The 10110-nt window shown below is 39.3% G+C and overlaps 2 protein-coding genes across 2 annotated transcripts; both read right to left on the bottom strand.

Annotated features, from left to right (window-relative positions):
• Positions 1-967: 967 nt before the first annotated feature.
• si:ch211-198c19.1 (uncharacterized protein LOC100151013 homolog) lies at positions 968-1510 on the bottom strand. The gene has a single exon (XM_053327645.1). The coding sequence runs from the start codon at positions 1508-1510 to the stop codon at positions 968-970; it is 543 nt and encodes a 180-aa protein (XP_053183620.1).
• A 2735-nt stretch (positions 1511-4245) lies between these two features.
• On the bottom strand, positions 4246-5606 carry LOC128366877 (uncharacterized). Its single transcript, XM_053327644.1, has 2 exons — positions 5082-5606; positions 4246-4362 (listed from the first exon to the last, which is right to left on the bottom strand). The coding sequence occupies exons 1-2, from the start codon at positions 5604-5606 to the stop codon at positions 4246-4248; spliced, it is 642 nt and encodes a 213-aa protein (XP_053183619.1).
• Between the last annotated feature and the right edge of the window lie 4504 nt (positions 5607-10110).

The raw sequence follows: 10110 nt of genomic DNA, 5'->3' as shown, positions 1-10110 counted from the left end.
ATTTTAATAAAGCTTCCTGCTGTTTTCTCTCTCTGTGACTCGCTCAGAGAAAACAGTCATCTTCTGACTAACTCTTTGTTAGCCTTTGTTAACCCTCTCCTCTGTGTTTGTCTTATCTCTGTGATTTATGCATCACCTTTGCTACTATTGTATTTTAAAGTAGTTTTTGTTTTTGCTGTACTTATTTCTGATTGGTCAGAGGTTTTTAGTAAACAATAATACACTATGTCCTGATATAGTAAAGAAATATGACTTAACATAACATGACTACATGTTTAACATACCTCAATACACCTTTATCATTTATAAACAGTTTCCTGCCAGTCAATAACATAGTTTTTTAGTTATTCTCATCACAGCTTAGTAACTGTTAGCATCTTATATATACAGTCTCTTTATTATACTATTACTGTGTGTGTGTGTGTGTGTGTGTGTGTGTGTGTGTGTGTGTGTGTGTGTGTATTAGTATAAAGTGTGTTCATTGGAACAGTATAATATAATAATATTAGAGTAATAATCTGCATTTTTCTTCTCATCTTTAAATAAAGTAACTGATAATCTACTTTGTGATGTAACCATGTTCCCAGATCTCAACCATTACTCTGGGAGCACAATGTTATCATTAGCACGAGAAACGATGTGAAACTGTGAACATAAGACCAGAATTGTTGAAACCAGAGAAAGAACTCCCCTGTGGTAACTTTAAGTTTCCCTCACAATTATTCATACACATGCTGAGCAGAAATATTCCACAATATCACATTTGAAAACTCATTTTAATGGTCAAAGAAACTTTTGTCCAAAGCATCCTAAACATTCTACAAGCCAGCTGTGCAGGGCTACAAAAACTTTACAGTCATACTCAAACCTTAAAATAAGGTCATCAAAGATGTCCGGCACTTTTTTTCTGACTACAAAGAAAAGCAGAAGCTGAATATGTCAAAGAAGATTGTGAAAGATTTTTGCATCACATTTCTATGTAAACAAGAGCGCTTGGCTGTCGAAGAGAGGCAATAAGATTGGGGCCAATTATGTATGTCTCTTTTGCCTTATAATGTGCAGAAGCGTAGATGTCACTGATGCGTTTATTGTTGTTGTTGTATCTCACCAAAACTCTGTCCATGTTACTATTGGGGTCTTTGCGGTCGTAGTCCTTCCTGACCTCATACGGCAGATCCTCAGCATGATGAGAGTGGAGGTTTCCAATGGTAAAGTATTTGTATTGCCTTTTGTCCTTTATCACTGGAAGCAGACGACGGGGCCCTCGGTTCTTAAACTCGTGAAATCCGTACTCCCCCTTGATGGGATCACACAGAGCCATCATGTTGTTGTCCAGACAGTTCTTAACGTACCACTCCAGCAGTCTGATGCCATGGCGAGGTGGCGGTTCACCAAACCCACTGTCCTGCAGCTCCTGTTCGGAGTCGAGGGTTCTCAGAGCTGAGGTCAGGACGATGGACAACACCAGTGTCAGATGAAACAAGGAGTGCATCCCTCTGCCATGTGCCATGTTCAGATTTTCTATAAAAAACATGATACTTAATTATTTACACAACATCACCACAGTGAGTACAGAACATCATATTGTTTCATAACTTACCGTAACAGGAGAAAATTGGTGACAGCTGTCTTCAAATTTGCAACTGGAGCAGGAGTGTGTACTCTGTGCTGAGCCTGACACACAGCTACCGTCTCTCTGTCTGCTGCATCTAACACAGAAGCAGCATATTAATACTTTTAACCAGAGATGAAACTATTATCACTCTCTATTTGCAGAGAAAGAGGAAGTGTCACAGGTGGGAGAAAGTTTGGTTTAAATTTAGACAAGTTAAGTCTCAGAGTGAAATAGCTATTTATTAAATGTTGACACTGTAAAGTAAAGGTATTAAACCATGTATAGATTGATGATCAAACTGTTTGCATTGTAACAGGATGTAAGCACAAATCAAGAGTCATGCTCATGGGATTTTGTGGTCATGATCAGAAATGATAACATTTCTTTACTTTCATGTGTGAGTAACAGCGGATGCAGAACAGCTCTGTATTAACACAGCTGAAGAGAAGGAGAGAGAGGAACATGTTTTATTTTTAAAACTGCAAAGTGCTCGTTTGTAAAGCTTTTTAACTGGAAATAGATGGAAACAAGGTTCAATTCCTTTTTATTTATATAGCACCAAATCACAACAGAGGTTTTCTCAGGGTACTTTTCACATAGAGCAGGTCTAGACTGTACTTTTTTGTATTTAATTTAATTTAATTTAATTTAAAGGTGAGGTATACAGAAAGTTTGGTTCACATTTAGACAAGTTAAACCTCAGTGTGAAATATCTATTTACTAAATGTTGACACTGTAAAGTAAAGGTATCAAACCATGTGTTGACTTTACTATCAAAGAGAATTCTGTATGTTGTTCAGAATAATATGAAATGAGTCTGCACACCACCAAGGTGAACTGGTTTAGACTTGACTCTGCTGGAGGATAGGTAATATTGATTTATAAGTGTGTTGTTCTATTTGTGTATTTGTTTGATATGTGCAATTTATATATGTTATAATTTACAATAAAACTTTAATTTATTTATAGTTATATACTAGAAGAAAAGGGGGCGGCTGTGTATATGGCATGCACTCTAACCACTCGACCACCTGCGCGCCCAAGTCCCCTGATAGTCTGTATGTGAGCCTGTATTGTGGGAGCACAGTGGTTAGCACTGCCAGAAAGCTAATGTGGGTTGTTGTTCATAGTCTTGCTCCTGTGTTGTGTAGCATGATGCTATCAGGCTCAGTGTGACTGTGTGCTCTGCTTGTGATAGAAAGCCATGTTACTACTTTATGCAAGATTTGATTTACTGTACAAGGTCTCAATCTATGCAAATGGATAACTAACAATATTCTGAAAGTTTAATGCAAAGCGAGGGTATGCTATCATGAAAACATTGTATATACAGCTGAAGTGTCTACTCGCTGCTGACACAAGTGGAAACTGGGGTCAACTTCTGTCTGTGGTGTGAATGTGAGATAAAAAGCAGCATACCACTCCTTCTGACCACAGATGAAACTATTCTCACACTCTATCTGCAAAGACAGAGGACATGCTGCAGTTGTTGCAAAGCTGCAGTTTGCAGAAAGTTTGGTTTAAATTTAAACAAGTTAAGCCTCAGTGTGAAATCACTATATATTAAACACTGTGTAAAGTGAATTCAGACATTTTCTTCAAAACACATTAAATAGGTCATAAATGTATTTCTAAAAAAGGTGTAAAAAGTATTTCAACCATTTAGATTTGAATTGTGGAGCTAGGCTTCACAAACTGTGTTTCAAGATTTCTGTGTTCAGGATTTAGTGGGCGGGTCTGAAAACGTGGCGGTGATTGGCATAAACCTGCTGCTGTGGAGGTATAAATACATTTAGCACACACAGCTACTATTACAGTCTACAGTTAGCCAGTTAGTGGAGTTAGCAGCCGAGCTAGCCTCCAAGTTAGCAGCCGAGCTAGCAGCAGAAAGCTCCCAGCCATAGCGTCCATTTTTCTGGTAGAGGTGGTGTACTTTGATTGACAGGTAACACTTGGTAGGGGGTGAGGTTTCAGCGAACTCGGCGGGCACTCCCACAGCGTTTGGTAGCAGTGAAAGAGGCTGATTTTTACACAACTTTGAAGCCTAATTTCATATATTTTTGGCGATTTTTTTAATCATTCAAATTTGGCAGGGTGGTTAACAACACACTTTTCTGTGGTATGTCAAACTCAGAACATATATTTACTCTTACTTTACACAGAATTTAAATGTTGACACTGCAAATTAAAGGTATCAAAATAATTTTAAAAAGTACATTTTTAAGCCTATTATTATATATATAGAGAGAGAGTTTGTCTGCCTCCTAGACCAAGGCTAACAGATGGTTTCCCTGGAGAGAAGCCTGATAACTGAAGGTTCTGCCTCCTATTCTACTTTTGGCGACTGTACGTGAGCCTGTATTGTGGGAGCACAGTGGTTAGCACTGCCAGAAAGCTAATGTGGGTTGTTGTTCATAGTCTTGCTCCTGTGTTGTGTAGCATGATGCTATCAGGCTCAGTGTGACTGTCTACTCTGCTTGTGATAGAAAGCCATGTTACTACTTTATGCAAGATTTGATTTACTGTACACGGTCTCAATCTATGTAAATGGATAACTAACAATATTCTGAAAGTTTAATGCAAAGCTAAGGTATGCTATCATGAAAACATTGTATATACAGCTGAAGTGTCTACTCGCTGCTGACACAAGTGGAAACTGGGGTCAACTTCTGTGTGTGTTGTGCATCTAAGATGAAAGCAGCATACCACTCCTTCTGACCACAGATGAAACTATTCTCACACTCTATCTGCAAAGACAGAGGAGACACAGGTGAGGTATACAGAAAGTTTGGTTCACATTTAGACAAGTTAAACCTCAGTGTGAAATTGTTGATATGATATATGCTGTTGTGGAGAAGAATAGAAGAAAAATGGTATTTATATAGGAGGATAACTGATTCTTGTAGTAACACTAAAGTGTGTTCACTGGAACAATTTGTTTTTTTCAGAGAAAGTTGAAATAAAATCACTTAGATAATCTACATAACATTTTATTTTGTTTAAACTGTCTGATCATGTGACTGCAGTTGTAGATCACTGCATCAGACTTTTTATGTGGTGATGTTACCAGATCTCAACAGTTACTTTGGGACCACAATGTTATCATTACCACTAGAAATGATGTGAAACTGTGAAAATAAGACCCAAGTTGAAACCAGAGAAAGGACTCAACAGTGGAAACTTTGCCATGAAGTTTCCTCACAAACATACATACACAAAAATATTCCACATTTGAAAACTCATTTTATTGGTCAAAGAAACCTTTCTCCAAAGCATCCTAAACATTCTACAAGCCAGCTGTGCAGGGCTACAAAAACTTTACAGTCATACTCAAACCTTAAAATAAGGTAATCAAAAATGCCTGACACTTTTTTCTGACTACGAAGAAAAGCAGAAGCTGAATATGTCAAAGACAGTTGTTAAAAAAATTGTCAGAGAGATTTTTGCATCACATTTCTTTGCTAACAAGAGGGCTTGACCGTCGAAAAGAGGCAATAAGTTTGGGGCCAATTATGTATGTCTCTTTTGACTTATAATGTGCAGATGCGTAGATGTCACTGATGCGTTTATTGTTATTGTTGTATCTCACCAGAACTCTGTCCATGTTACTTTTGGGGTTCTTGGGGTCGTAGTCCTTCTTGACTTCATTTGGCAGATCCTTACCATAACGACGGTTGAGGTTTCCAATGGTAAAGTATTTGTATTGCCTTTTGTCCTCTATCTCCGGAAGCAGACCCTCTAGGTTGTGAAACTCATGAAATCCGTACTTTCCCTGTCTGGGATCACATGCACGTACAGCCACCATGTTGTTGTCCAGGCACTTCTTAACGTACCACTTCAGCAGTCTGATGCCGTGGCGAGGTGGCGGTTCACCAAACCCACTGTCCTGCAGCTGTTTTTTGGAGTCGAGGGTTCTCAGAGCTGAGGTCAGGACGATGGACAACACCAGTGTCAGATGAAACAAGGAGTGCATCCCTCTGCTGTGTGCCATGTTCAGATTATCTATAAAAAACATGATACTTAATTATTTAGATAACATCAACACAGTGAGTACAGAAAATCATATTGTTTCATAACTTACTGTAACAGGAGAAAATTAGTGACAGCTGTGACTGTAGCTGAAGTGTCTACTCTCTGCTGAGCATGAAATGAGTGCTGGGAACTGTGGTTGACTTCTGTGTGTTGTGCATCTAAGATGAAAGCAGCATACCTCTTCTTCTGACCACAGATGAAACTATTCTCACACTCTATTTGCAAAGACAGAGGACATGCTGCAGGACAGGCTGTAGTTGTGGTATTGTTGGGGTCTGCAGAAAGTTTTCACATAGAGCAGGTCTAGATTGTACTATTTGATTTTTTATCTAAAGAGACCCAACATTCCAACATGAGCAGTACTTTGTGCCAGCGGCAAGGAAAAATTCCCATTTTCCCTTTTAACAGGAAGAAACCTCAAGCAGAACCAAGCTCTAGGTGGGTGACCATCTGCCTTAACTGGTTGGGTAGAGAGAGAAAGAAGAAGAGACACAGAGAAACACAATAATAACAGTAGCAGTGATAATAATACTAGAAGTATGATTTATATTCACAGTAATAGCAGCAGGCATTGGTGTCAAGCAGGTACACAGGGGTCTCTGCTGTCATGGTTGATGGGAGCAAGTGTCCAACTAGGGGGGTCACCTGTGAGATGAGACAGCACAAAAACTCTGGGGAAGATACCAAGTTAGTAAGATGCATTAATAGTACATGAATACCTGAATACCATACCAAGCCTGGGCCGGTCTGAACTATAAGCTTTATCAAAAAGGTAAGTTATAAGCCTACTCTTAAACATAGAGAGAGTATTTGCCTCTTAGACCAAGAGTAAAAGGTGATTTCACAGGAAAGATGAAGTGTCCATGTATCTGGTAGAGGTGGTGACTTTGATTGTCATTTGGTAGGGGGCGGGGTTTTAGAGAACTCGGCGGGCACACCCACAGCATTTGGTAGCAGAGAAAGAGGCTGATATTTACCCAACTTTGAAGCCTAATTTCATATATTTGGCAATTTTTTAATCATTCAAATTTGGCAGGGTGGTTAACAACACACTTTTCTGTGGTATGTCAAACTCAGAACACATATTTATTCTTACTTTACACAGACTTAAAGATATGGCACCTGACATTAAGAGCTATGCAGGTGATGAGAAGGTTAACAAGAGATTCTGAAAATCAAAATGAAACCAAAATAATGAGCTGAAAAATGCCTGTAGAGAAAGACTGTAGATTTGAGCAAATTTGGTGATAATTCTGACATTCCAACATGTATTTACTTGATCCATCATTTTCACACCAAAAAAACCTAAAAATATAAAAGAAACTTGTGATCCTGTCACATTTCATATATGCAGTTGTAGGGATTTGTAGTGTTGTGACCTGGTTGGTATGAGCCATGCAGAGTTAATCAGGGTGAGTTTTTGTTACTCAGGCTGCGTCCTGAGCTGCTCAGGTTCTGTCTCCTTTTGAAAGACACAGCCTACAATAGTGCAGGCTTTGGAGGACTGAAGGCTAATAGGTTGAACCTGCGCTTCTTCCCCCAAATGAGATGTCATCACCAGGTGTTGCTCCTCGCCCATAGAGGCTGTGTTTGTTATTCACAGCAGAGCACAGTTAGTGTCTGATGCAGAAGAAAGTGGTTGAGGCACCTGGCTGCAGAGACATGTTGGGGAATCACATATATAACAAAGAAATTGAATATATCCAATATTGATAGTGCTAAAAAATGTTTTATAAAAATGATCTGAAACACTAAACATACTGCTGCAAGAACAGGAAAACACAAAGAGTTGAATAACACCTTGTAGAAAAAGAATGGTCACCAAAGGCATTCTTCTGGGAAATACATGAGAGACTGATGCATGCATCTCTAGAGAACAGTCCTCGCCCACAGCTATTATCATACAAGTGTAGCCCATTATTCCCCCCCCCCCCTTTTTGCCTTCTGTTGTTGCCTCAGCACCAGTCTAGGCTGACAGGCTGCAGTGGGTCAACTAGCTCTCTGAGGAGCTGAGTACGCACAGTGAATTACAACTAGACCAGATACTGAAGGGTGCAAAGGCCATGCTGGTTGTGTCCTCCAAATTAAAGGAAATTATGGCAATAGCTCTTGGCTGTATAGAGTTTTTTATTAGTGTTTTTTAAGTTGGTGAAACAAGACTGATCAAATGACACAATGGATTATTTCTGATTATGCTGACACTTATACAGACTTGATGGGGCAAAGTTAAACTGAAATGTACTGTAGTTAAAACTGATGTGATAAAGCAAGAGGTATTGATGAGAGGTGTGTGTTTGACCAGTAAGACTGTTCTATTCTGTTTTCCACTTGTTATGAAAACCCACTTAGGTATGGGGTGTCTCTATCAGCTGATAATAACAGCAACAGGTGGTAGAGAGGCTGAAGTAAACTTTTATGTCATTTTATCACAGTTTTGACTTTAGTGAGGAACAGTAGAGTACTTCTTCAATTTGGATTCGGCCACTACACACCATGTGGAATATTGGTGTGCCAGGACCATCCAAATAAGGAGTTTGGGCTGTTGCCTTGCACACTCTGAAAACACTCCCCTCTACCTCAGAGCCTAAGGCTAGCTTATTGGGAAAACCTAAATCCCCAGGAACAACACTGGGCCGTGAAACCAGTTTGATAAGGTGGCTAAAATGTGTTATTACATCTTCTGGGTTCATCACATGATGCACATTGGGCCAAAAGGGTTCTTCTACACACAATCATTGGAAAAGTAGTAATGGTGAATACATGTTTGTGTCACAACCAACAAAATTACTTATTTTACAATCAGAATTTCAGTCCAATAACCCTTTGAGAGTCATTTGATTAAATGATTTTATCCCCATTCAAGTTGAGTCAGGAGTCAACCGGAAATAAGGGGAAGTGACCCAAAGATTCAAAAGAGTGACTTTTTGGCTTGATGTGCCACTGAGCAAGAATAACAGAAGCCACTTGAGCTAACATTAGCTGCATTACATTGCACTAACAGGGTAGGTATGGTTATCACAGAACATTAAAGTTGCCAAAATATTGTGACAATATTCCAACTCATTGCTAGTCCAAGAGCCGGGGACTGCAGTTACTGAGCCAACTGTCTACACAGCTGTGAATTATGAGTAATAGTTTCCAAAATGACCACCAGAGCACTTATTAGAGCGCCTGAATTTAGAGATGGAGACCAGAATGACTTGACTTAGTGTCTGTAGAGAGAAGTTCAGACTTTTGGAAGTCTAGCCAGCATCTATGGTTGGTGGCATTGCACTTTAAAGTACCTCTGCATTGGCTTCAGCCTCCAGTCATTGTAGTTGCAGCTTAATGCCAAACAGCGCTGTCATTTCTGCTCAACATAAGTGGTTTGTTCTGTTTTATGCACTCATTAAAATGGAATGTAAATCACACCCGACCGACACAAACCAGCACTGTGCCGGTCATGTTCTGAAGCCACAAATTTCTTTTCTTTTTCCTTTCTCTATACTAATGGTGCCTGAGTGATGCCTTGGCTGCACTCATACCTTTGGAAGGAGACGGACCAATTGTAGGTCACACCATCTCTGGTTTACTAAAAACTTAGCTTTCAGTCATGATTTTTATCATTGTCTAAATTATTTAGCGATGCTGTCATGTTCCCAGATCTCAGGAATTTACTTGGTGATGACAGTCAGGGGTGGAGCCAATGTGGTGGCAGGGGGTGTCAATGGCTCCCCTTGGATTCTGATTGGCAACCCCAGGTGCCCCCGCCTATGTCATCATACATCACTCATTCAGAACTTGAGAGACACTGTAAACTCTAATATCAAGCAGGATAGATTGTTCTTATATTTTTCCCCACAACTTTTGAACACTGTATGCCTTACTGTGAAATTACTGTAATGTAGAAATAAACAGTTTTAACATCAATACTGTATGATTTACTATTATTTAGAGTCTAGAGCTGTATTTTATTTTATTTTTTTTAAATCTTTTTTTACTTTTTACATGTTCTTAATATGTGCCACCCTTCCTGAGACCAGCCTGCCCCCCATCAAACATTTTCTAGATCCACCCCTGATGACAGCATCATTAGAACTGGAATAAATGATGGCTACAAGTATTAAAACAGTAGTCATAAACCAAAATGATTCAGTAATTAAGGAATTGCTGGCAGACATCTTACTGTCTTCATAGGTGGTGCCGTGCATTTAGCTCAGCCTCCTCATGTGAACACCTTCCTGAAGCCAAAGCAGCATAGCTGTCTCTGTAAGATATGATTTGAACAGCCTCATGAGAGCTTTTAGCCTGCGGACCTAACATCCTTACTAGTTTCCAAAACACATTTACATGACACACACAATGAAAGATTTCACTGATTAGTATTATTTTTTAATGTCTCACGGTTGTTAATCTCACATTAAACAATTAGGCAGGCAGGGGCTATTACACATTCTGTAATATAACAGCACTGCACTGCACTA

This window comes from Scomber japonicus, chromosome 10 (genome assembly GCF_027409825.1).
Source record: "Scomber japonicus isolate fScoJap1 chromosome 10, fScoJap1.pri, whole genome shotgun sequence".
NCBI classification, from domain to species: domain Eukaryota; kingdom Metazoa; phylum Chordata; class Actinopteri; order Scombriformes; family Scombridae; genus Scomber; species Scomber japonicus.
The sequence above is the reverse complement of the archived record's forward strand: the minus strand, read 5'-3'. Positions and strand labels throughout refer to the sequence as shown.

Coding starts and splice junctions, on each gene's coding strand:
- LOC128366877 (XM_053327644.1), bottom strand. CDS start 5,606: ATGGCACACAGCAGAGGGATGCACTCCTTGTTTCATCTGACACTGGTG. Junction 4,363..5,081: donor TTCGACGGTCAAGCCCTCTT/GTTAGCAAAGAA, acceptor CTGTCTTTGCAG/ATAGAGTGTGAGAATAGTTT.
- si:ch211-198c19.1 (XM_053327645.1), bottom strand. CDS start 1,510: ATGGCACATGGCAGAGGGATGCACTCCTTGTTTCATCTGACACTGGTG.